Below are 26,917 nucleotides of genomic sequence, written 5' to 3'. Positions count from 1 at the left end.
ACGGCTATGACACTGTACGCTCAGCTTTATCCCTGCTACATGGTTACTCTGTAGTGCTGGAACTACTGGTTTGTATTGGAGAAAGAGTTGTCTTTACAAAGGCTTCTGATCTTAGGAATCGTTATCTATACCTTTGGTTTGAAGTAGTTCAGATCGATGACATATTACACAAAAAGGCAACTTTTTGAAAATGGATATATGGATTTGAGAAAGAATGTTGAGGGGGATTTTTGCTAAGTGTCAGCTGTATCTTACTGACTGGCTATACTTTTACCAATATTGTGAGAATGGTTTTTTGTATGTTTTATTTCCTCCCATGTGAATGAGGTAGGGCACTGATAGCCTTTCAGGAGATGTGTACAAGGATATTCAAGCATGTCAGTCATAAATGGTAGTCATCTGAAGTCGTTTGGAACCAGTAAGAGCTAAAGGTGCTCTGCTTCCTGAAATCCACCTAGGAGATTCAAATGCTATGGGCCTGATTCAAAACCCATTGAGTCAATTAGGGACTTCCCAGTGATTTCAGTGGGATTTGGATTAGGCCCTAAATCACCAATAGCAGTAAATACTGAGGATGTAAAACAAACAGACCTCTTAGTGATGTGGCTGTTGCTGCTGCCACCTTTCGACTTGTGTGGCTTTTGTCCTTTGTGTCTTCTGGATCCCCTGCCAGCCAGCAGGAAAGCAGATGTCACTTGCAATTCTTTTCAGTGCCCCAGTTGGAAATAAAGGGATCAACAGTAGTGCACAGGTTTATCTGATCACCCTGGTAACCTCACATGCCATGCTTAACTCCAGTAAATACTGAAACTTGTTCTCTGTTCAGAGATGAGCTACACTGAGGTCATGGGAAAAGCATGATTCATTGGCTTTTGTTTTATTTCATCTTAGTTCTTTGGAATACACATTTCCTATGTTAACATCTGAGAGTAGTAAGTTAGGTCCCCTTCATCATTTGATTCTATAGATCAAAATTGCTGTGGATCTGAAGTATTCACTCACATTTAAAGGATCAGAAGAAACATCCTTTTACAGCTATTTAACAAGGGGAATAGAAAAATGTATTTTTATTAGAGATGTTCTTGGATTTTATTTAGCAGATTCAAATAACTTGACAAGTATAGACCTCATGTTAGCTCTCTATTATTGCTGTTCATTATATTATTTATTTGTTTGCATATGGCTTGCTCAATGATGTAAGAAGCACAGAAATAAAGGCAGCCCTTGCCCTATAGTCTGTAATCTAAGGCCTATTTCTCCAGAGATTAAATGTGTGCATAAAATTATACACATGAATAGTCCTATTTAAATCTACGGTATTGCTCTCATGCATAAATATTTGAATCTTCAAACAAATGGAGGTTAAAATTGTTACTTTCTCTGCTTCACCCCAATTTAAAGAGGGGGTTTTGTGATTGGCTTCATGACGGATTTGTCTGAATGGCCCAAATGTGAATCCACAAATGTACAGATATGGAGCTTGTCAGTGTTAATGCTGAAAGCCATTTTATCACAGTTTCTCATGATCATTTTCTCCTGCCCCCTACCAACACCTGCAGCTTTATCTTATCTGCCCTCCAGACTCGTATGCGACTTCTCCCCTTCAGGGGGGATCAGCAGATCATAGTAAACTGTCTGTGTGTGCACTAGTTGGAAAAGGGCATGAAGTAGCTAAAACTCAAGATGGTACTGCGGTGTTGCTTTATCTCACACTGGAGGAAAGCTACGGGCAGGTACACTTGTCCCTGCTGTGGCCAGATGGGTTGTCATTTGTAAAGCTATTCTAAGTGGTTTGCATATTTGAGCTCTTTCCCTTATTCAGAAGTCCTCAAAAACGTGATCATCAAGTAGCTGCAGTCATACAACTCTGTGCAACATGCGTGAACCTTAGTCCCGTTAATTCTTCAAATATACCAGAATGTGTTAAGAAGGTAGTTAAACACTCTGGTCGCTCTCTGCTGTTTTATAGGAAGAGCTGCTTCTTTTTTTCTAAGTGCTTTCTAAGCATCTTAATGGAAGATCCAAGACTGTAAAGACTTAGAAAACATTTCTTGGACTTCAGCCAAGTTGTGGCTATTATCCTAAGATATAATATCTTACAGAATCCATTTTTTTCTGGGAAGTTGTTGCTGGAACACCATAACTCCTATTAACTAATTGATTTTATATTTCTCTGCCTTTGAAGCATGACTTGCTTTTCTGTAGCAAACTCAGTCCAAGCCCAGTGGTTCCGTTTGTTGCATTTTCAGCTCATCACTAGTGCAGCCAGAGTTCACTGCAGTAGCTTTGAAAGGCTGTAGCTTTGAGCGGACTCTTTGCTAGGCATGTCTTTTGGATAGTAACGTTATTCCTCAGTGGGAATGACTGCCTTGCTTCTCGAGTCCAGGCTTGCTGCTCTGGGGGTTGTGTTACTGATCATCTCTTTAATCACCACCTTGTGGTTGAACTAATTTTACACATGTAAAGGTGTCCTTGAAAACTGCACAGTGCCACATAGTGAGGCTAAAAAGTATTTCGGGAAAGCATTTAGTCCATTCCTGAGCACAATTCAGTGTAGCTGTTGCTCCTGACAGATACCTTACGTATCCTCCAAACCTCCAAAGATGGAAGAACCACACCTCCCTGGCAATCTGTGCCAGTATTCACTGTCCACACTGTTAGAAAAGCTTCACTGATGCCTAACCTGAATCTTTCTTACAGCAATTTAAAAGCTTTATTTCCTGATCTCTACACAGTAGACTAGGTCACTTCTTTCTTCTTTTCCAAGGCCTTTTAAATCTGAAGACTTTCTTATCACACTTCTGCTAAGGCTTGTCTTTTCCTTAGCTGAACAACTTTGATTATTTATTTTGTGCTTTCTGATTATTCTTGTTCCTGTCTTCTCACTTCTGTCCAGTTGGTTTAGATGTTTTTGAAATGAAGTGGGCAAATGAGACACAGTGCTATAGCTTAGATCTTATCTGGGCTGACTAAAGCAGAACCACATTATGTGTCTAATCTGTCACTATGTCTTGGTGTGGTATTTGTTGCTTTCACACAGATATGGCATTGCTTACTCAGTTCTTTTTAATACCTGTTACAAACCTTATTTCTTTTTCTGTGGAACTGCACTAAGACACTTGTTCCCTACCCTGTCTTTATATAGTTAATTCTGCCTGCTTCAGAAAAGTAGTCAACACTATTGTGTTCAGCATATTTTTTTCAGACCAATGTCAAGACTGTATCAGATTGTAAATTTATTCTCCAATGTATGTGCAGTCCCTCCTATCCTGAAGTCTCCTGCAGAATCAGTCAGTATACATTCTACTTCATTCCATGTTAATATATAATATTATTAAATCTGATATATTCTTGATAACACTACTCAGAACAGAATTCTGATATGACTTCCAGTTTGACTTTGCTTCACTGATAATTGCCTTCAAAATACACTTTTCCAAGTGACTTTGCAGCTATTTTGTAAAACTTTAATCTGCCCTTTGCAGAAGAGAGTGTCTTATCAGACAGTGCCAAAGTCTTACTAAGGTAAAGGGTTGAAAATCTACTAGTTCTTCCCTAATGCATCAGTGTTGCTACCTGATCATGGAAAGAAATTAAATCAGTGTGGCATGATTTGTTCTTGATTAATATGTCACATGTGACTTATCTCCCTGTTCTTTTCCAGGTGTTTACAAATGGACTTGTTCTAGGAAGACAAGTTAAACTGACATGTCTGTAATTTTTCAGCTTCTCCTTTGCCCATATTTCTGTCTTCTGCTGCTTTCCTTAGTCCCCAAGAGTTGTCAGAGGTGGCTGCTGACAGTTCCAAGATGGCTACAGACCTCTTCAAGTTTCTTGAAGCTCTTCAAGTTTCCTGCATAAAATTCTGCAAACCCATCCAATCTGAAAATAGCTAATTTACATAATATTTTCTCATCCATACTTTTGGTTTTTTTCAGGCTGAGATTTTACTCCTGTCACTCTACTACTTAAGATATTAGCCATCTCTATGCCACTGATCTTTCTAAAGAACACAGATATAAGAAATAAATCAACTGCTTCTGGCCTTCTTGAATTAACTGTCAATGGATATTCCTCTGTTGAACAGTAGATCAACATTTTATTTTCTTTGTTTTACTACTTATGTACTTGTGGAATATTTTTTTTTGTACCTCTTGACATTTCTTGGTAGATCTGTCACATTTATACCTTCGCTTTTCTAATTGTCATTCATTATTCAATTTATTTTTTATATTTGCCTTTTGTAAACCCCCTACTTTCTCCTTTCTGTGCATTTCCTTCTTGTATTTCACTGTAGAACTTTTTCTTTAGCTAAACTGAGTCTTTACCACACCCTCTAGCTCTGTGCTAGTATGTATCGTATGTGTGATTAGTATTGTTCCTTTAAGTAACTACCAGCTCTCTTTAACTCCTTTTACCTTACGCTTGTTCCCCCATAACTTGCTCCAGGAATTTAGCTATCAGAATTCTGTTTTTATCGGAATTTTTCTTTCTAGTCCCATTGTTTCTACTTAAATGTTCTTACTTCCTTCTATAAAGTTCTGACACTGGATCATTTTATGATCACCCTCACTCACCCAAGTTAGCTTATGTCTTTGCAGCTGATCTTTCTGTATTGGTTAGGATCAAATGCAGGTGAAAAAGCTTTCCTGCTGCTTTCTACAGATTCTTGTGCTGTGCCTTAGCTTTCACCTTGGTTTATTTCTGTACTTTTGGGTTGAATCAGATTTCCTCTAAAGTAATCTTTTAAGAATGTAGAATTTAAAAATAATTTTCATCATGACTCTAATGCAAATTTAGCCAAGCATTTAAGTATATATTTACCTTCAGACTCATTGAACTTGGTGAGGACTTGAAATCCTTTTAAAAGAAAATGCAAGCAAAAATTGTTAATACTCAGAGTGATATCTTTGACTTCACTGGTTATTTATATACCTGTTCGAAACTGTTATTCAGTAGATTTTTTTGCATTAGAGGCATCTTTCCAAAGATTCTTGCTATTCTTGGCATGCTTTAACTGCTGTCACGTCCCGCTCCAGCGAGGGGGACAAGTGACTCAGATTCGCAAATCCCCAATTGGAGTGGACAACAAGTCTCCAAGTTCAAGCATTTATTAACTACCTACAATGCACTAATTGAACACATGATATACTGGCTAAGTACAGAGCAAGCTGTGGCAAGCAATATAATATGCTTTACATTTCTTAACAGAAAAAAGGAAAAGAGGGAGATAGAGGGAATGGGGGAGTACAGATCACCAGTCTGGGTTCCTGCGCTGCTCCTGCCGACGAGGATTCCAGGAGGCAGCTATCTTCTTCGCTGGCATCCGTCGTCTTTGCTTCACTGCTTTCTCCGGACGGCCGGAGGGGGGGGACAGGAAGAGGGGCAGAGAGAGAGAGAGAAAGAGCCCTTTCTTCTCCCCTTTGATTTATACCCACTTTCCTTGGGTCCGTCCCCTAGGTCAACCCACAGACCTACGTATCCCATGTACAGGGAGGGGTAAGGTGTTTCATGCGATGATGTCACTAGCATGATCATGACAGCCCTCGTTAGCATATTGAGGGGTGTCAACTTTAATATGCATTTTGTGGATAATGAAGCAAAGTTCATTCACCGGACACATGGCCCTTGAAATCTGCCCAGGTGCCCCAGGGCAGAGCCGTCCCATCTCCACAGGGTTCTCTCCCCCAGATACATCGGGCAGCCTTATCAGCTTCGGCCTCCACAGAAAGCACCCTGTGACTCATAGTTTTGTCTTGGGAGTGTTTGAGGCAAATCTTCAATCAGCCTCAACTCTTGCTTTCCCAGGCTGTTTGTCTTAGTTTTTCACAGGCCTGGTTGCTCGGCTCTCACAACTGCAAATGTGGGCTGTCTAAAGCATGCTCCACACAGTTCCAGAAACCAAGAAATATGGAGGGATGTCCTACCACCCTTTTGGTGGGACAGAAATGTTTATAACTTAGATGAGAAAAATCAGGAATCCAAACGTAATTGTATTGATTTGCGTTTTCAGATACTTCTTGTAAGGTATGAGTGGAAATAAGAAAACATTTGCATTTTTTTCCATATTCAGACCTCTCTGTTAAGATTATCGTATCTTCATTGATTCCTGACATGTTCTTTGCCTCATTTTCCCCTTCCTGGCTGACATATAGTCTCCTGGTGCATTCATAGCTCCTAGGACTATTTGATTGCTACAAGGACTTTGACACATCATTAAAATCCTGTGGGAGCCAATGAACAGATGCCCAGTTCACAGCATGTTTCACCATACTTCCGACCTGGCTGTCCTGTCTTTGCTGTATGGGTGTAGGGGAGCTGTGGCTGCCATGGGCCGAGAGGCAAGGTCTTGCCCCTGTGGGAGACTTCTGTGTTCAGTATGATCTGCCATGTCAGCAAGCCCAGAACACCAGCCACATTCAGCCCTCGTGTTGCATCTCCTGACACTAGAAGTCAGTTTTGTCCATCCTGTTAACTACCAGTCCCAACAAAGCAAAATGTCTTCCCATCATTCTGAGGCAGCTGCTGAAGTTTGGTTTTGTTCTCCTTTGTCTCCACTTCTACTGTCCTTCAACCCTCAGCTTTCCTTTTTCCTCTGTGTTGTTCCATGTGCTTTCCATCTCCCCTCTCATTTCACCTGTTTGTTACATGCCTCTTTTCCCATTTCTCTTGAGCCCTGATAGTCTTCCCTTACACTCTTCCCTTTGCAGAACCAAGTAATCTGCTCTACTCTTTTCTTTTTCCTTCACCAGCCACTTTGTGAAAGTCCCTACCCAGGTCTCTGTAAGTGGCCTGCATGCTTTTGCATTTCAGAGAGGGGTTATAAAAGGATTGCCAGCTAGGCCTGATCATAGTTTAGGAAAGACAAATAGTGGGAGCAGAGCTTTTTCTTCATTCCTCTTTCTTGTGGTATGTTGTAAGGGAGAAGAGAGCTGAATAGAAAAAGGTGCTGAAGAAGGAGAAAGTTTCTGTGTTGGGGGACTGAATGGTGGAGGCAGCTGTGTGCGAAGGAATGCTGTTGTGCCCATGCGTGTGGAGAGTAACAAGTGGAAGAGCTAGCTATGCCCTCAGATCTGGTGTGATGTTTGGCCATTGACACTCCATTAGTACTTTAGAAAGTTTAACATGCATTTGTTACTCATCTTCACCTGTCATGTCACTGTTTAATTTGCTGAGCATTAAAAGCCAAGTTTGTCTTTAGGATGTCTTTGTAGAGCTGCTTCTACTTACGTCCCCTGGGAAGACCTTGGACTTACACATCATTCTTTGTTTTTACAGCTTCTTTGTTCAGTTTTTTTATTTTAGCCTTTTTTGTTTGTTTGTTTTACTGCTCAACTTTTAAAAATGTATTTAATTTCATTTTATTTTTCAGACACCTCTTACAGAACCTCACATCCCACATCGTCCTACTAAAACCATTACACAGGTAATAGGACATAGGTGTGCTATAGAGCCAGGCCGCTAGACAAATGGAAATAACTCCTATTTCCAACAGTGTGATGTGTATCAGCTGAAGTGATGCTTTCTGTTAGATGTGATAAGTATGTGAGACTTAAAATCCAGAATGTATACTACATTGCTCTGCAAAAGTAAGCATCTGTGCAAGGACTTTTAATTTAGGGGAAAGAGAACTTGTGTTTTGTTTTGCAGAAGGCAGTACAGAGATTGCGGAAAGTTTAAAATCTGTGTGTCTTGGTCCCTTTTTTTTTTCTCCACGATCACCAAGGTTCCTTCAGAAAAGATCCTCAGAGCTGGAAAGATTTTGCGGAATACAATTCTGTCCCGAGCCCCTCACATGATAAGAGATCGTAAATACCATCTGAAGACTTACAGGTGTGTGAGCTGATTGTATAGAGGTCTCTGAATTTTTATGCCTGCCAACCTCTGATTTGTGATTTATGCCTTACCATACTTGCAGGTCTCAAAAGGTCTGAAATTGTTCTGTGATGCTATATTCGAGTGTGGATGTTATGCAGTCTTTAATGGGCTTGGTAAATCTTTTCTGAAGTAATTTGACTGGAAATTGAGTCTATGATTGTGAATAGAATTCACATACAAACTCTTCCAAAGTTAATAGCATAGTTAGCTAGAATATTCTGTGCAATATCAAGTTAAAATGTAGATTCTGTTCTCTTCATATATCAGTAAGAGATAATAGGAAAGTTCATTAATATATTATGTTACTGTACTGATTGCTACAGTGGTATTGCTCAGTGTGGAGTTCTGAAAATTCACCTGGTGAGAAACATATTTTCTGCTCTATTTACATTTCTTTTTTTCAGTGTATTGTCAGGATTTCTTATCTTCCTGCTGGTGGCAGCACTGTCTTGCTAAAGTGGGATAACAATGGCACTTGTAGCATAGGAATCTGACTTCAAGGAGTCAGGATCTATCTACTGTTGACTTAAGAATTTATCAATTTGGTTTAGTGTCTGATGTTTAAAACAAATACCTAATGCATTATTCATAGTATATTTAAATAAAAATTGGTTTAAAATCTCTGAGTATGTCTTTTTCTAAATAGTAGATCAATATGTTGCTGATCCACTTTCGAGATGTTCTATAGTCAAAAATGTATTTAATATGATTCAAGGGATTTGGAGCTTATGAGTTGATCTGAGAACGTATCACGATATGAAATTGCTCATTGTTCTAGAAGAACAAAAGAGTATGTATGATAAATGAAGACCTATGGTGGTCCAAACAAGTTCACCATCATATACGTAACTAGGAAAAACACTTACTGTTCTATCCTTGTTTTTTTTTTTTTATATATGGAATGCCAAAACTTAGATTGGATCCAGGTGAGGGAAAGTTTTGTCATCAAAATGGTATTTTGATTGGAAGACTGTTACTTAAGCTCTATTTCAGCAATTTCAGTATTATCTCTTTCTTTGGCTTCTGAAAGTGATGCATGAAGTGTGGGCCACAAGAGCCTGACTAGAAGGACTAGCCGGCTTTCCCTCTGTTGTGCGTGTGATCAGTTGTAGTATTTGTAAGTTTTTGATCACATTGCTTATTTGCTTCCCTTCTGCTGAACTAGGGAGTGCTATGACAAAGAATTTATTTAGTATCCATGTGGCTTTTTGGGTTTTTTTCCCCCCTCCTTAGGCATTCTCCAGAAGTTGAGGCCTGCAGCTCCTGAATGACCCAGAGGCAGACAGCAGTCAGGAGCTGCAAGGTGACCAGCAGCTAGCATGAGAGAGCCTCAGAAACACTGTAGACCTATTACAAACCAGCGTCCCCAAATACAGTGTTGCTGAAGTTTGATTACAGATGGGAGGAACACTCTCATAACACTCACTCTTCCTGCGGGGGCTGTTCTTATTGGCAAAGCTTTTACAGTGTTAGATGATTGTTTTCACGCAGGATTCTGAAAAGTGTGAGGCTTTTGCTATCTTACGGTATACTGAGAAGGTTTGCTTTGAAATCTGGGTTGGAGGTTGCTGCACTGGTGCAACAGGTTTGTACCAGGTGCTTTGATCCTCTGAATTTGCATTTCCCAAAACACTTGTTCTGCTGAGGTGATGCTCTCAAAATTGAACACCTTTACTGGAATTTCATGCATATACACATAGATGGTGACAGTGTGTTTTCTGTAGGGAGATTTGGCTAAGGTTATACAGAGTTTAAGATATCACTACTGTTCTTAGCAGACACTGTGTGTGATCTTACTCTTGGCTAGCTCCCTTTTAATTTCTGTCTATTTATTTGTCCTTCAGGCAATGCTGTGTGGGGACAGAACTAGTTGACTGGATGATGCAGCAAAGTCCTTGTGTCCATTCACGAACCCAGGCTGTTGGCATGTGGCAAGTATTGCTGGAAGAAGGTGTTCTTAACCATGGTAAGATAAAGAAAATCAGTATCTTGACTAAAACGTGGGCAATGTGTAACATCAGTGCCCCTGTAGATCTCTTTCACGAAAAAGAAAGGGATCATGAGCCCAAAAGAAATGCTGCAGATCGGCCTCTTCCTTCGTAAATGCAAGTGCAACACACAGGTGGTATTACATTAATCTTGTCACCAGTGTACCTGTTTAGCTTATGAGAATATTGAAAAGTAAATGAACAATTTATAATGATAACTCATTATTTATACTTAGGAGTACAATGGCTTTTGCTTATATTGCAAGAGCTGGATAGCACTCAGGCCGAAACCAAGAGATGTATTACCATACACAAAACTGATCTTCATTAAAGATATGCAGCATTTGGAAGTGAATGTGAGAATTTGTATTTGCTCAGATACATAATTTTGGAATGATTTTCAGTGGTTTTGGAATGGTTCCCAAATTCAGCACTCCAGATATTCCAGTGCAGAGATCTGGGATTTTATGTTAGTTTTCTGACTCTTTTAGATTGACTTTCAGTTTCCATTTGGCAGTATTTACTTGGTAACAGGATATTATAGCCCTCAAAAAGGTAGCTTTCCAAAGCAATAGACATATTTGAAGCTTTGCATGTCCAATTTTATTAAGCTCAGAAGAGCAACTCTATTACAAAGTACACTTCCATTTATCCTCTTTGGTGCTTCTCATATACCAGGGAGAAATTTCCACACTGAAAAGACAGATTATTTCCACTGCTTCCTTACCCTAAGGGCTCTAGCTTTAATTCCTGCCAGATATTCCCTTGAACTCCCAGGGGCAAGCTGTTACAAGCTGCATCACAGTATCTAACTCAACACGTCACTCTGAATCACTTGGAAGACCAAGGGTTTGTCCTTCACCATATTATAACCTCTCTTTAGAAGTCTTCTCTGGTGGTCTTTTCATTAAGTTCTTCCACCAGGACACAGGTCATTGAACTTGCTTCTGGGATTGTATCTTGGTGATATACATTCCCAGTACATCAAAAGGAGTTTATAAGTTTTTGTTATTTTAGCCAGTCTGAAATATGTAGTGCAAGGTGTTCATGCTAGAGAACTCCTGTTAGAAATCCATGTTGTAGCTGTTTCCCCAGTATGAATTCTTTGCTTAAATTAAATGGTTTGAAACAATAAGAACAAAACCAGATCTAATAAGAAAAAAAACCATGCACATGTACACATGTATGCATACACACCCAGAGAACACATACATAGAAGGCTTTTGACAAGTATTTGTAGTACACAATTTAGAAGTGTACCCTTTAAGCTACCTAATTTGGACATATGTGAGAAATAAAGGTGTTTCATGCTCTTGCAGTTTCTCTGTAGCTTTATTTCCCTTTTTAATTAATGTGTGACATATACAATACTACACAGATTTCTACAAGGTTAACTTTAATGAAGAGAGCTCAGTGTTTGATATGTTATGTTGTTTTCAGTGGATCAGGAACACCACTTTCAAGACAAATACTTATTTTATCGATTTTTGGATGACGAACGTGAAGATGCCCCTTTGCCAACTGAGGAAGAGAAAAAGGAGTGTGATGAGGAGCTACAGGACACTATGCTTCTTCTGTCTCAGATTGGGCCGGATGCTCATATGAGGATGATTCTCAGAAAACCGTAAGCATATTAATGACTTAATATTATACATGGGCCTTTCTTGTGACATGGAAACAAGAGGAATCTACATCTATTGCCAGATATCCTTTTGCCAGTTATTTTACTTCAGTGCCAGTTTGTTCAACCTCTACAGTTTTTAAGTCCATATTATGTCATTTCCAGTCCTTATTGATGCTTGTAAATTGAACTGTGTTGAGAATAACAATCAAAGGCCATGAATGCCATTGTGCTCACCTTGAGGAAAATCCTGCATTATGAGTTTTTATTTCATTTCTGAGTGTCCTCAAAAGTAAGTTGCAGGTGATAGAAGAGTCCTGCTCCATTAACACTTTTTGTGTACAAGTGCCGTTCAATTAACTGTGCTGCTTTCAGTTATTGTGAGTGAGTAGAGTGGTAGGATGGCAGCACAGCAGGTACCGTTCAATTCACTTGTCATTGGCAGCCATTAATTAGATTCATCCTTGGTAGAACTTCACTGAATTAAGATAGGCTGGACTTGTCCTGTTGTATTTTGCTAGCAAGGTGTGAAATGTGGCTCTGTGGGTTTATTTATCCATTCCTATTGTTATAAAATCAATACATTAAAAAAACATAAAGCTTTCTGTACCTAGGCCACAGAGGATGTCTGCCAAAGCTTTTCATAGCTATCAGATCATGTCCTCTCACTTATTGGTTGGCTAGCCATCCTTTCAGCAATATCTGGTCACACTGAAAACTGTGCTAAAGGCCTTTTTTATAGGCAGCTTTATAGTGACTTCAAAGCAACCACTATAAACTCTGTTTGACCCTCCACTGAAGGCAGCCTCTTCATTATGCAGGTAGCGTTTAGGGGCCACTGAAGACATATTTAACTGCTAATTAAGCGTACTGAGAATAATGAATTGCTTTAAGGTCATCTTCACTGAATATTTACTTGTAAGGGTCAGTTCAAGAAAGATAAGTACACAAAGCTGGATCCTGCTCCTTTGAGGCCACTGGTAAAGTTTGTCTTTGCTGTGGGATAGGATTGTGCCTTGCTTACAGCGTGAGAACATTCTTTATACTGAAAATGTTTTGAATACACTTAACACAAGTGCTTGTTCCTGTTCTGTTTCCAGCTGTACCCTTTCCCCACTCCATTTTTGTTCCTGTGTTGTCTGTTTAGATTGTAAGCACATTTAGACAGCAGTTTTCTAAAACTTGCTAAAAGCATTGAATTTCAGAAAGTACCTTCAGATACTTGTGCTTATAAAAGGTAGGTAACACATGCAGCAATAGTTTTAAATGTATAAATTATCTTTCCTCTGTTTATTAGAGGTCTAGTCAAACACAGCCAGAGGAGCACTCACTCCCTGTCACAAAATACATAGACAAACCAGACTTGGAGCATGGTGCTTCCATAAACACTTATGGAGTGAGGGAAGTGAGGTTTTCTCCTCACAGATGTCCTGTGCATTCAACGCTGAGGAGCAAAAGAGGACTCCTTACACCCCTGAGCAGACGGCAGTCAGTCATTAGGAGACCGTGAGCAGTGCTGTGTGTGCTGTGACCCTGCACCTTTGCACTACCTCCTTTGCCTCAGAGTGATTGAGCAGGTTGGCTCTTGGAGAACTACCCCCTTAGGTTACCATGGGTTTTGTCTGCCTACTACATTTGCTTTCCATCATGACTTTCAGAGCAGCCAGTGTGAGTTTAACCCCGCAAGGATCGATGTTGATTATTGTCCACACGTCTTGTAGAGACCTGAAAGGCTGGAATGATGCTGCGGAAAGCACTGCTCTTCCCTCTGTGTCATCACTTACACAGCATCATCTGAAAGAATATTCATAGGAGATTTTTCATGCAATATAGGGAGGGGAAAGAGCTTTTCTCAAGACTGACAGCCATCTGACATCTTTCCCTATCCCTATCCCTGAAAGTGCTTATTTTTGCTGCCCTTTGCTCATGGAAGCAAGCTTGTACTGCCAGGCAGTATATTAACTACTGTTCTAGTATTCAGTTTACATACGTTATGATTTTGTTAGTTGAAAATCCACCCTGGGCTGAGCTGTATCAAGGCTGTAAAAACCTCCATGAATCCTCAGAGTCTCGCTAGTTTTGGCTAGACACTGTTACAGCTGACAAAAGTTCAAGCAATTGTCAGGGCTTCAGAGGCTCTGGCTCTCGCTGACCTGAGCAGGACCCCCAATTTTCAAACCAACACAGCTGCATTTTATAATAGTAACCATTTCTGGAGAGGTTGCAGAACTCAGATAATTACCCTGAAAGAAATAAGACAATATTCTTTGATGAGAAGATTACTTTGAGAATTTGATTGTATAATAAAGCTGTTGCTTTGAAAGGTACTTTCTATTGTTCAAAATCTGAAAATCTCTAGCAAAAAGTGTCACTTGTTTTGACAGCCGACTTAAAAAATTCTCTGTTTATTACATTAACTGCAGCATTTTAACTGTCAAACTGTGAAAGAATGTTCTATAGTTTAAAAAACAGAATAGAGCTCAGGAAATTTTTGGCAGGCTCTTGTTGCTATTGGGTGGGGTTTTTTTCTTTGGAAACACATACACTGAATGTGAAAATAGCTTTTTGTGAAGTAGCAAACACAGCTCTCTGCTCCTTATAATGTCTGGAGCACAGGTGCAGACCTTGAACAAGTCCCTGGAAAAAATATTGTAGAATCAACACAGCTCTTCCTTGCAAGCATTTCAATCCTTCAGTATGAAAATACATCTGAAACATTTTTCTAGTTATTTTTATTTGATTTTAATGGTGTTCAGGTATAGCTGACGATAGTAAACCCTAATTAAATATGATGCTATAATATAAAGCTAAATACAATAATAACAGAAATCTTTAAAGGGAGAATGATATTCATCAGACAACAGTATTTAACTCAGATGATGTTATGGATTATATTCTTTTTTAATACTCTAGGCTACAGTAAATTAGGAGTATGACTGAAACAATAAACCTGTTACATATTCTTGGTGACTTCACTCAGCAATTTTTTTTTCTCAGTCCACAGTGTTTGATTCTACATGTGATCAGTAATCAAATTTTGGTGTCACTTGCAGAATTAAGCTCGACAGGATGCTAGGGAGAGGAAATGAAAACAAATTTAAACATGGTAAACAGGGCAAAATATATCTATAAAAACATAATTATGTCTAAGAACCTATAGCTTCTTGAAGGTCTTGTAAAAATTAAGGTATATTTATTCTTTTGTTCTTAAAATTTTTTATTTAGATATTCCACCCAGCTGTTTGTAGTAAAAACCATTCTGGGTTTCTCCGTAAAGACTGTATTCAGTTCCATAGTCCTTGGTGGAGTTTCCTGACAATGACATTTAATAAACCAACTGTTATTCCCAGGACAGAAATACAGATTATTTTTCCACATATCAGTTCACTGACATTTATCGGTATTATAATTGGTAAATGGTATTTATGAAGTTAATCAGGGAACACTGATTCAAGTACAAAGATTATGTAATTAGCTTCTGTGCTAGAGTAAGTGAACATGCATTCATTTTCACAGACACAGGTAGCGGGTAAAATTATTCATGTCTCCTATGTATTCTTTATGGTACTTGAAGACAAAATTTGTACTCTAGAAATATATGCTTATTTGACGTATAATCACAATGGTGTGTGGTCTCTGATCCTTTCCCTCATTCTTATTATCTGAGAATTTTCTGATTAACTGTGTAATAAAAATAATCTATGATACTGCTTGTACATACATGGTTTATCAATGGCAAAGTACTATGTTATTGTCAACATCCTACTTATAGAGGAACTCAATGTCTCTGACCTTGATAAATGCTCCAAACACTGAACAGTTTTTATTGATCACTTAATATCACCTGAGTTCTCCTGTCCATTAATGTGTAGTCTTGTTCTCTACCTATTCCATTTATTATCCTGTCTATAACCAGCTATTGCTGTTACAATGTGTCCCCTGCAGAAACTAGGTCTTTACACAGCAGGATCCTACAAATCAACATCAGTAGGTCACCACATAGGTTTTACAGAAGCAGTGATGCCTAATATCTCTCCACGTGACATCTGCAGGAGCAGAAGTAAAGACTGGGTACATCTACTATAGATTGTCTGTCCTACCAGTGTGCTAACATAGGAGGCAAATGGACATACTGAAAGAATAAAGTATGCTTTTGTCTTGATAGAGATCTCATGTAGTAAGACTTCATCCTTCTATATTTTAATTTCTTGTACAAATTTCTTCATTTGTTACACTATGTTTTCCATTTTCCAAGACGTGCTGGTTTTGCAAGCGTGTAATAACATTAAAGTTGTTACTTCCTGTGAGAAACATTACTTGTTAAAAACCTTATCTTGTGTTTCTTAAATCTCCAGTGAAAGGTAGCTAGTACTGTTTTAGCTTTATTCTGTATTTAATTAAACTGCTACTGCCCCACATAAATCTCTAGGAGTGGCAGCCTTGTAATTTCAAACCAAATTTGGATATAGTAAAGAGTATTTTGAGTCACTAGAGGGCATAGCAGTACCAAACCAGTTTCTGTTTCTCCCTTAACAGTTCGATTCTGTATGAGAAAAGAATATAATCTAAAACGTTTTTTGTCTAAATTGGTCTTTAATCTGGCTAATAATAAATGCATGTCATTGGTAAGTGAAGAACAGATGAAAAATATAGCTCGCCTAGCTGAGATGTTAGTTGTCCTTATGATTTCTTTGGTTTCTTCAGTACTTCTTTTATCAAAAAGCAGTCTCCATCAAACTTCTTTTGCAAAAAGATGCAGTATAACTCCAGAGTGACATGATTGCTGGGTACTTCCTCTGCCTCACACATGATTTAGACACACTGTTGAACGAAGAGGCGATTAAGTGGAAAACCTGTAGAGCAATATATTTCTTTATGTGACTTTCCTGATCCTCTAGATGCTAGAATCTCCTGTAATATTGATATATATGAGGAAAACATCTATCAGAAAGGTTTATTGTGACATTTCTTTTAGGGCTGTCCAAAAATTCAATTGTGCTGTTAATTCTTTTGACACCACACATTGCAGACAGTGGGGTTTGGAACTGAGCACTGGCCTGTTTTTAATGAGAGCATGTAAACTTTCTTCTTTGAAACTCCTGCCCCTAGACTGGACTTCCTGTATCCCATTTCCTCACATCTTAAATTTCTTCTCTTCCTTCTTAGGACTAGGTTGCTCTTTTCTTCTGTTCTTGGCCCATTGATTTGATTACTTCTATTCTGCTTTTCACAAATCTAAAACATACTGATTGAATGGACTTAGTCTTATTAAAGTAACTTGGCATAATATTTAAAGGATTTTTTCTGTGTGTGTGTGTGTATGTAACTGCAATGCACTGTCTGAAATTATGTCACAGGAGAATTTGTCCTTTTAGAAAATAAAGTTGTATTAGACACTTTAACTGAAGAGAATCTTGTGAGTGGAGAAAAGATGAGGAGTTACTCGCAAGCTCCTACAACTCCTCATGGGTACTGTTTATTAGATCCTCCAAAGCATGTTGGGCACACTGCAGTTCTTGGAGTATTTGTGTCCTCTGTTAGCAATCAGAATATTTTCCAGTATGTAGGTGACAGAAATGCAATTATTTTAGTCACAGTGGCAGCCTCATTCCTTGTTGTGCTATATGAGGATTATTCCTTTATTAATGCATACTTTTTAATAATGGCAGCTTCATGTACCTTTCAGTGAAATAATTTGAAACTACTGAGTGATTCTTATTTACCTTTGTGGCTAAACAACAGCATTCGGCATTAACTTTATAGCCGTCATTTACTGTCCTCCAAGATACACTGCTGCCTCTTCCTATTTGTCCAGCAGAAATTAATGCACTCCTTTGCAAACCTCTACCACTGTCCATTTGCTACAACTAATTAGTGTCACATATGAAAAATAATGCAGGTCCCAGGCTTGGGAGTCCTTTTGAAAGGAACAGATCATTATGTACCACTTCTGATTTATTTGACCATTTTACATATAGAACACTTGATTTCATCAGGAAAGCTGCCTAATCAGGGTCTCTGTAAGGTGGTTGCCATGGCTGCTTGGTGTCATTCAGGTGGTTTCATCGCTCTTCTGTCCTTTGTGTGTTTCAGTCCTCCAGGCAGAACTATCATCCCGTCCCTGTTTAGTGAGGATGTTCCCTTCAGTAGACAGTACAACAGCATTTTGTGTTTTATCCTTCTCTGAAGTGTTTATTTTGGGCATTTATTGCATATTGCTGTCCTTTTTATCTTCTCTCTATAGGCCTGGCCAGAGAACTGTAGATGACTTAGAATTTATATATGAAGAACTTCTTCACATTAAGGCCTTATCTCATCTTTCTACCACAGTAAGTATTTTTAAAAATATAATTCATCACCAAAAGGGAGGTTGAATTTTTGACTTCTGGTGCCTTACTAAAATCGGATATAGCCCTTTCCATTTATGCTTTCCATGCAAAGAAGTTATTCCCACCTGTGAGGACCACCCAAATACTATGCTGATGTAGGTTGTCTTTATAATTTGCTTCATGTGTTTCTACACAGCCCCCACCTCACTCACTTGGCACAGGTGCCTCCATCTGGGTCCATATCTGAGATTAAATTAAGATGCGTGCAGTCTGACCTGACACCTGGGACTCTGGCACGCCTGAATTGTGCAGAATAGATGTCTGATTTCTGAGCTATAGGAAGTCTTGGTTTGAACAAGTTAGACGGAGGAATTACACCGTGCAGAAAGGTGTACTGTGCAGTGCTGGCTGGTTGAAGTTCAGTCACTGAGTGAAGGAAGCCTCATCAGATGCCTTCTCTCTGAGTGGGCAAGAACAGTGCAGAGAACCAAGAATAAACAAAATGGAGAAAAAGCCTGGAGGAGAGAATGCAACTGTTCAAAGGCTCACCATCCTTGACACACTATGTAGGCATCTGAAACAAGCTAAATAGCACTTGGTAGCAGCAAGATGTGGGTGCTTTCAGAAAAAGAAGCCAGTCAGAAAGTAGATTTATATTTGACAATAACTTCTTCAGAAGCTCTTGATATTGTTGATAATTCTCAGCTAACTTGGTCAGATGCAGCTAATTATGAAGCTGCATTACAGAAAGACAGTACTCTGTGCAAACATATAACACCTGAACAATGTTTTTCAAAAAGAATATGCATCCAGAGTTGGTAACTGAACTGAGAGGGAATAGCCAGCCAAAATCACCAAAAGCACCTCTGGCATGTAGGGAAAAAAGTATTTAAAGAAAGACTTCTGTAAGTTCCAGAAATGCCCCTTTTCAAACAAAAGAAGCTACCAAAGTTAGATACTGCGAGGGAGTGGAAACACTCTTGATACTACAGACATCACCCAGAACAAAAAAATCCAAAACACAAAATACGTCCAGCTCAGAAGAAATTCAGACTTGAGGTCAGAATCCAGAGCAAATATCATATAGAACAAGAATTGCAAATGATACAAACTGCAAGAAATACTTGGCATTTTGAAGAATTGCAGTTGATTCCATGTTTTTAGTAAAAATTTGGAAATGCCTGTTACGTGCAGCATGAACTAAAGCAGAGGACAGAAACCATGATTAGTTTGGAGGAAATCTTCAGAGGAGCAACAGACAGCATTGCTTCTGTGAACCAGAATATTAATGGTCAATCGACTTGACACCAAATGGAATGTTTATTCATTTTAATCAAGACATATTTCCTAAAGTAATAAGTTTTCTAGGTATGCCATGAGCAGCAGGAAGTAAAATGGATAAAACTCAAGTCTCATGGTGGTGAACTAATCCCTGCTAGAGAAGCCTGTGAAGTTAATATATGAATGAAAATCAATTATATAATACAGTGCTAAAACAAAATCAAATTCTTGGCTTCATCAAGAGGATTCATTCACTGCAGAGGCAATTGACTAAAAAAACTGAGAAGACATCTGAGGATGTACATGAATAGGAACACGATGTGCAGAACAGTGCTAATGGGGTGGCATTTCTTGTCCTTATGAAAGCATCATTGCCTTCAGGGAGAGGTTATAAAAGACTACAGTGAACTAGTTGTTATAGAAATCACAGGCCTATGGGTGTGTTCACTGGTCAGTATACTAAAAAAGCCTGTCCAAACACTTCTTATTTATCTCTCTTCTTCTCTAGACTGCAAAGAGGGAGTACTTTGCACTGACTGTCAGGAAAGAGTTCTGGGAGAGGTGGTGCCTGAGCAAAGGTTTGGTGGGTGCCTGTAGGACATCAGAGCCTGAATTTGTCCACCCATCTTAGGAGATGCAGACACCAGGCTCTCATCTGGATTGTGTCCAGAATTTGAGAGTTTCTTCCCAAGTTTTTCTTCATGGCCTATTTTTTTTTTAATTTAAACATTGGGATAATTATATAAAAATACTTCTACTAAATATATGTTGGAGCCAGCTTTGGTCTGTTACATGGCAGTACCTTTGAAATAAAGATTGATAGCAGCTGATGTTCTCTGAAAACAAGAATCCCACTGCTTGGAAATTGGCCTCCCAAGTCCTTGGAGACTTGTGGTTGTATGAAGAGAGACATAAAGCACACGGGAATTCTCAGGATAATACAAGGTTCCCAGTGCTGGTACTATACTGTGAAAGTAAATTAACAGTTTACAGTGAGAAGAAGCAGTTTTAAACAGTGTCTCACTAGAGGCAACTGCCCAGTCAGTCATAAGAGCTAATCACAGCAGAACAATACAAACCCAAGGAGGAGTGACTGACATTGAGGGCAGAGTCACATTCTCCAGTTCCTGGAAGAGGTAGTGAGCTGGACATTTTGCCTGGGAAGCTGTCGGGCAGAGAGGGCCCTCAGCAGGTCCAGATGGCTCTGCCTCGCAGCTTGACTCTGCAGAAGTGACCAGACTTATGTCAGTAAGGGAAAAGGTACTGATTTTTCGGGAAAGAACAGGAGTACTTTAGAGCCCCATGGAGTAACTGATAATTGCAAGATGTCTTCTGTAATAGATTAGCTATTATTGTTTGAAGTTTTTCACCATGTTAATGTTAATTATTAATGATGGTTTCACGTGTGTGTATGAAGATAGATACAGAGACCTGTATCTTAAAGATGCCCTTCTCTGAGCCATTTGGAGTCAGGAAATGTAGAGGCTCATGTTTTCTAAAGCCAATCAGTAGGAAATAGGACATCAAGTGAAGCAGACCATTTTCTGTCTGTGTTACTCTGAATGTGTGCTGAACAATGCAGAGGGAAGGAGAGCTGTGACTATAGTTTATGTGACTTCCTCTCACCAAGAAGAATAAGAAACCTATAAAAACTCATGATTTCTCTCTCTTTATTTTAAGGTAAAGCGAGAATTAGCAGGTGTCCTCATTTTTGAGTCACATCCCAAAGCAGGAACAGTCTGTAAGTAAATGGAGTCCTGTCAGATCTTCTTTCTCATCTGTGGCATGAGCATGCAAATTCTTAATGTTTAAACAACAAGAGCCAAACTTGGATGCACTCTTCAAACTTGACTGGCACTCAGTGTTTAAAACCTGAGGTAATAGTTGTTGGCTTCGTCTGTTGCCGGTTGCAGAGACAGTACCAAAAGAAATTCTATATCCTTGATTGGATGTATGTATCACCTGCAATTTGTGTGTGTTTTTATCCAGAATTTTGGGTTGAGCCAATCTCTATTTAAAATGTATTTTAATATTATCCTTGTATTTTTAAAAAAATCTTGCTGCACAAAATAAAGGATTTAAAATGTTAGATCATTCAGACTTGTTTATACTGAGAAGTTTTAGCAAATGAATGTCAAATTCACAGCTGCTACAGAATTGGGTTAGAACATGGTGCTACTGGTGGGCTCTAAATCTGTGTGCTGATTAATCTTCTGTGTATCAATAAAGTAGTTGTTGCAATTGTCATGGAAAATAAAAGCAACTTCCACATCGGTATAATAAAATAATTACTATATGGGTGTGGTTTTTTTTTTTTCTCCAATCTGAAGACAATTGCTTTTAAAATCATAGTATGCCCTTCTTCAAGGTAGGCATTACTATGACTGCAATAGAGTTACCTTGAATTTTATTGAGTGCAGAATCTGGCCCATTTATATTTTGAATAACTATATTCTCACCATAAAATCTTTTCTCTCTCTTGTAGTATTTAATCAGGGAGAAGAAGGTACTTCTTGGTACATTATCCTAAAGGGATCAGTAAACGTAGTCATTTATGGCAAGGTATTTTTTTCAGAAGCCTTTTTATATGAATTCTTATTATTGAAATTATAAGAGTAAACTTTGAAGGAATACAGTTTAATTTAGAGCAAAATTACTTTGTCTGAGGAAACAAATTGAATGTAATTTTATTAAGAAATGATCCAGTGGTTTCACTGATTATGCTTCCAGTTGATTGCTGTATAATTTCAGGATATATTACACACTTTCTGAATATAATTCAGCAGAGTTACATCAGTATCTTTAGGAGAAAGTAATTTGCTGGAATTTGGTAAATTGCCAGACTTCTGTCTCATGAGGGGTTTTGCCCTGTCCCTTTACCACTATATTCTCTTGCATTTGTACAGCTAACTTTTGTCATGCATGTCAGGCATGTCTGACAGAAGTACTGCTTTGTTACTAGTGGTTCTCAGGTTGGTTGAACCCCTCCCAAATTTATGCTAGCTCTTCATTTTAGTTAAGCTATAGACTGAAAAGCATCTTTATTAAATTTCCTGGTTATGAGAGAGCTTTTTCGAGGTGAAAAATAGGGCTTTGGTACACAGCAATCTCTTGAGTCTTTAAAAGTCCCTACTTCCCTATTGATTTCTCATTCAGTAGCTGAGAATACTTCATTCTGAACACCAAGCATTTCACCCAAATCCAGCATAGAGGCCCTGGTGCTAAGTCTGTTTCCAAGTAACCCATATTTAGCTACATTTTTTACATCATTGGTTGGGCCAGATCCTCTGTTACTATAAACTGGAGTAAATGGAGCACTGCTGATTTACACCAGCTGAGGATGTGGTGATTTATATTATTTCTGTAAGCTTGATCTTATTTTTTAGGGCCCCTATAAATAAAACCCAAACAACTCAACAACTTTCTGTCTTCAGCAGGGCTAGAAGACTCCTTCAAGCTGAATGTAATTTAAGAGAACAAGCCAATTCTTTTCTATTCTTGCCTTTCTTTAGTAATAACCAGCTATCAAGTATTGTTTCCTAGTCATTATTTTGGCTGTTGAATTCCTGCCAAATAGATTTGTTTTGGTATTTGATTGTGAAGTCCGGTGTTTGTACAAGGACTTTCAATAAATCCAGAGTAATGATGGGTTTCTGCATGTAAATGTTTTGCTCTGTGCAGGGTGTGGTATGTACTCTACATGAAGGAGATGATTTCGGCAAGTTAGCACTTGTGAATGATGCTCCCAGAGCAGCATCCATTGTTCTGCGTGAAGACAACTGCCACTTCTTGAGAGTAGACAAGGAGGACTTTAACAGGATCCTTAGGGTAAGAGTGGGAAGGGTCATCCTGACAGCATGATATCAGAACTTGCAAATTTTTCTAGAGTGTGTCTTATAGATATATTGATATTGATAACCTGGCTTGAAGGAATTTTTTAATTGCAGAACAGAGATGTGACAGAATAAAAGGTCAAGTAAGGAATATATTAATCACCTTTGCTCTTTTTCTCTTCCTAGTTCAGCCATGAAAATGGGACCAAATTAAATCTTTTGTCTCTCACATTTCTGTGGTCTAGAATTTGCCAAGTGCTTAGGTTTTCCTTATGCTGTCCAGGATTTTTAGGTGATTTTCCATCCAAATATTGAAGAAAACAAGATCACCCATTCTCCCAGATAGGTCAGTGTCAAGTACCTTAAAATCAATAGATTCAAGGCAGAATCAAGTGGCAAGTTAAGTAAGCTACTGGTAAATACACCAATGTCTTTATCAGTGAGCTCTAGAAAGGTATTCCAAGACTAATTTTACAGTTATTCGCTTTAGGGCAAATGTGTTCCTAAGTCAGTTGTAATTCTGTAAATACAGGCTGTTTTGCAATCATTCATAGTATAGGAAGTCAAAACCAGTATCATTCTGTATTTGAATGTGTACATGCCCAGTATTGCAGCAATAAAACCATTCTAGACAGCATACTGTGCTAGAAAAAGACCATAAGATTGTGTCTACTGTACAAAAGGGAATGAGGATCTGATTGGCAGTAAGGTCGGGTTGGCCATGGAGACTCCCAACTGATTTAGCTTTGGTTGATACTTCAAAAAAGATCAAAGACCATGGTCTTACTGATTTTCATCTGTTTTATTTGAATACATATTATGTTTAATTCTTCTGGTTTTTCTTTTTCTACTATGATCTGGTAATAGAAAATGAGAAGTTTACTGACAGTTTACTGAGCTAAGACTCACCATTTTTAAGTGCCTTTTTAAAAAAAAAAAAAAAAGAGAAAGGTCAGATTATAGATAATAATGTTCATAGATAAATGGGGATAGAGATTACATTACACATGGAAATTTTGGGGTGGGACTATTTTTTGGTAATTTTTTTTCCTTTGCCATAGCCAGAGATTTTTCACATGGTTCTTGCTCTAGTCCCTCTCACAATTCTCTGCCTCTTTCCTCAGTGCCAGTGCTTCCCTCTTGATTCTGCCTGTGAGAAAAGAAGAATAAAGATAGATAAATACAGGGGGAAAGAACCGACCCCAGAGTCTTTTGTGTTTGAAAGTCATGTACTTTTTCAAGTAACTAATCAGCCAAATCAGGTGCAATTACTTTATTAAAAGTAACTTGTCTTGCAGGATGTGGAAGCAAATACAGTAAGACTCAAAGAACATGACCAAGATGTCTTGGTGTTGGAGAAGATCCCAGCAGGAAACAGAGTTTCTAATCAAGTAAATTCACAGCCTCAGCACAAGTATGTTTTCATTCAATAGTGCAAATGTCAGACAATGATTAACCTTTTCATATGGTATTATTATCCAAACAATAGCATATTCCCCCTTTCTATGGAAGAATGCAGTGCATATAAAGTTTTCTTTTTTTAATCATCAGCTGATCACATGCCCCATACCAGATAATATATCCATTTCCAGCAGCACACCAGTTTTATGTCTTTACACAATAATTCTGTAAAGATCTCACTGTAAATACTTATCTCATGTAATAGCTTCTAAATAGACTGCACATGGAGAATGCTGAAACCCTATTAAGCTGAGCTGCTGTGTAAAAGACGTGAGGAAAATACATTGTTTTATTGTTAAGTACAGATATTTTCTTTTTGGATTTTGAGTTCTAGATTCTAATAAGAGTTTGCTATGTGCGATTTATATACAAAATTAAGATCTCATGTAATGAAAGTTGCACTTTGCACTGTAATAACAATATTCATTAAATTTTATTTACTTTCTTACTGAAAGGAAACAAGTACAATTCTGTTTGGATACTCCTGCGATTAGAGTGAGGCTATTATCATCTCAAATATTGGTAAAATACCTAAAGGCTTTTGTAAAAATGTTGCTAATGGATGCAAGTTTCTTCAGAAATGCTGGACAGCTCCAACAAATAAGCACCAAGAAGTTTTGAATCCTTTACCATTACCCTTACTTTTTTTCTCAAAGAAAGAGCTAGTTTACTGTGAGATATTTTGGGTACAGTTTTTATCTGATCTGGGATTTCATATACCTATTCTATCTGCATAACTGAATATAAAGATTTGTAAAGATCTGTGAATGGTTGAATAATCCATTTCCTGTATTTTATAGACACATTTCACATATTTCAGAATCTGCGTTTCATCTTTCACTTGATCCATTAGAAAAATAAACTATGCTACCAGGAAAACATGTACTCTTAGAACAATTTTTTAAATGAAGGGAACTTGACTGCAGCCAGTGGATTTGCATCAGCAGCTGCAATGCACAGCAACTTGGTCATAGATTTAAAACCATTTTCTTGGGTTTGATGTGTTTTTCATGCTTTCAAATGTGAAAGCTTCATTTAAACATTTTTCAAACACTACCTTCCTTGCAAACTCTTTGTACCAGCATTATTTGTATTATTTAGCATTTTCTTGTTCAGAATTTGATAAAAATAACTAGACATTTGTGGTTAAGTTAGGCTGTATTTTAGAGTCTAGATTCCAGAAATATTTTCAGGTAACGTTAAGAACTTCATTTCTGTAAATATTTTATGAATTTGGTCAGCTTTTGAGTACTATCAGTGTTCCAGGAAGGGAGCTTTTGCTGATAACAATGACAAATAAACATAAGCTACACAAAAGAGGAAGCTACCTTGAAAGTTCACTGTCTGCTTTTCAGCAGACAGATTACTTTGTCAGTAGTGTGTTGGCAGTGTCTTCTTTTTTGAAATGAGTTCACTGGTTTTGAAGATGACATTTCTTTTGTTTCTTTTGTTAGTAAATAGAGTGACTGGCCATGTTTATGCTTGAGAGTTCAAATCAAAGTTACTGATGTATTCTGATTTCCAGAATGTGTTACTGGATTGTGTTAGTTGAGTGTTCAGTACTTTTGAAAACCACTGTGCCTAAAAGAGGAGCTTAACAAGGATCTCTTAAAGGCTTGCTGCTTTGCCCTTAATTGGGTAGTTTCCATCTCTGATATCCCTTTAGATGAGCTGCCTTTTGGACTTTGCTCCCTAAGCAGGTACGTAGCATTTGCACTACAGAAATGTTCTGCATCACAAAGTCATTCCCTGAGATAACCAGTCAACCAAGAAACTAATTTTCTTTGTCTTAGTCTTGAGGAAAACTTCACATGGGGAGCAGGTCCTCTCAGTTGCAGTTTGGATTCTACTGCCTCCTTTACTGAGGAGGCAGAGCTCCTACATAGCTCCCTGAGCCATGCTTTCAAACAGTGAGTTTCACTTCGAAGGACTAGCTCTGAAGTTCTCACTCCCAAGATCTAACTCTGTATGGGTGATCACACTCATGCAGGATGAATTCAGCAGCCCTGCAAGTCACTTCACTGTTCATTTTCACTTTCATATTCAGAGTACAGCAACCTGTGATTTCTCTGCTTCACTCACTTAGATACTTGGTTAGTATCTCTGCGAGAATGTGCACTGGCTTAACAAGTGTTTGTGTTCTTGGGACATCAATACAGTTCTTCCAAAGGGGTTGGCAGGTAAAAGAACTGTGACGGTCAGTGCTCAAAGTGAGGAGGAGCTCCCAGGAGCTCAGCTCCACCACTTATTTCTCAGCAGGAGCAGAGTATCTTCACTTCTCGGGGTTTTTTCTTTCTTTTTCTTTTTTTTTTTTTTTTTTTTTTTTAAGTTTTATACTTTATCAGTTGGATTCAAAAAAAAAAAAAAGGAGAAAAAAGATGCAAAGATTGAAAGAATGGAGGGAAAGATAAAAAAATACGATCTGCAAGGAAAGAAAAAAAAGACGACAGGACAAGTTTAGTGATATCCAGTGATATTCCGCTGGTACTTAAAATCTTGTTTCTGCATGAAGCAGAAAAAACTGAC

The 26,917-nt window shown here is 38.3% G+C and overlaps 1 protein-coding gene across 5 annotated transcripts in view; it reads left to right on the top strand.

Annotated features, from left to right (window-relative positions):
• The window catches only part of RAPGEF4 (Rap guanine nucleotide exchange factor 4), a 143,732-nt gene that overhangs the window by 78,996 nt on the left and 37,819 nt on the right, over positions 1 to 26,917 (top strand). For 2 of the 5 annotated variants that reach the window (XM_026852180.1, XM_026852179.1), the window contains exons 4-12: positions 7,373 to 7,426; positions 7,727 to 7,833; positions 9,723 to 9,844; positions 11,307 to 11,490; positions 17,732 to 17,816; positions 20,778 to 20,838; positions 21,583 to 21,659; positions 22,779 to 22,925; positions 24,229 to 24,344. In XM_026852180.1, the coding sequence (XP_026707981.1) occupies positions 7,373 to 7,426; positions 7,727 to 7,833; positions 9,723 to 9,844; positions 11,307 to 11,490; positions 17,732 to 17,816; positions 20,778 to 20,838; positions 21,583 to 21,659; positions 22,779 to 22,925; positions 24,229 to 24,344 (953 nt within the window). Of the gene's footprint in view, positions 1 to 6,671; positions 7,077 to 7,372; positions 7,427 to 7,726; positions 7,834 to 9,722; positions 9,845 to 11,306; positions 11,491 to 17,731; positions 17,817 to 20,777; positions 20,839 to 21,582; positions 21,660 to 22,778; positions 22,926 to 24,228; positions 24,345 to 26,917 lie in introns of those variants that run through there. The other 3 variants (XM_026852183.1, XM_026852181.1, XM_026852182.1) reach the window with 3 other exon arrangements.

The sequence above is a fragment of the Athene cunicularia genome (genome assembly GCF_003259725.1).
Source record: "Athene cunicularia isolate RWA chromosome 7 unlocalized genomic scaffold, athCun1 chr7_part1, whole genome shotgun sequence".
Lineage (NCBI taxonomy): Eukaryota > Metazoa > Chordata > Aves > Strigiformes > Strigidae > Athene > Athene cunicularia.
This window is presented reverse-complemented; position numbering and strand designations above follow the sequence as displayed.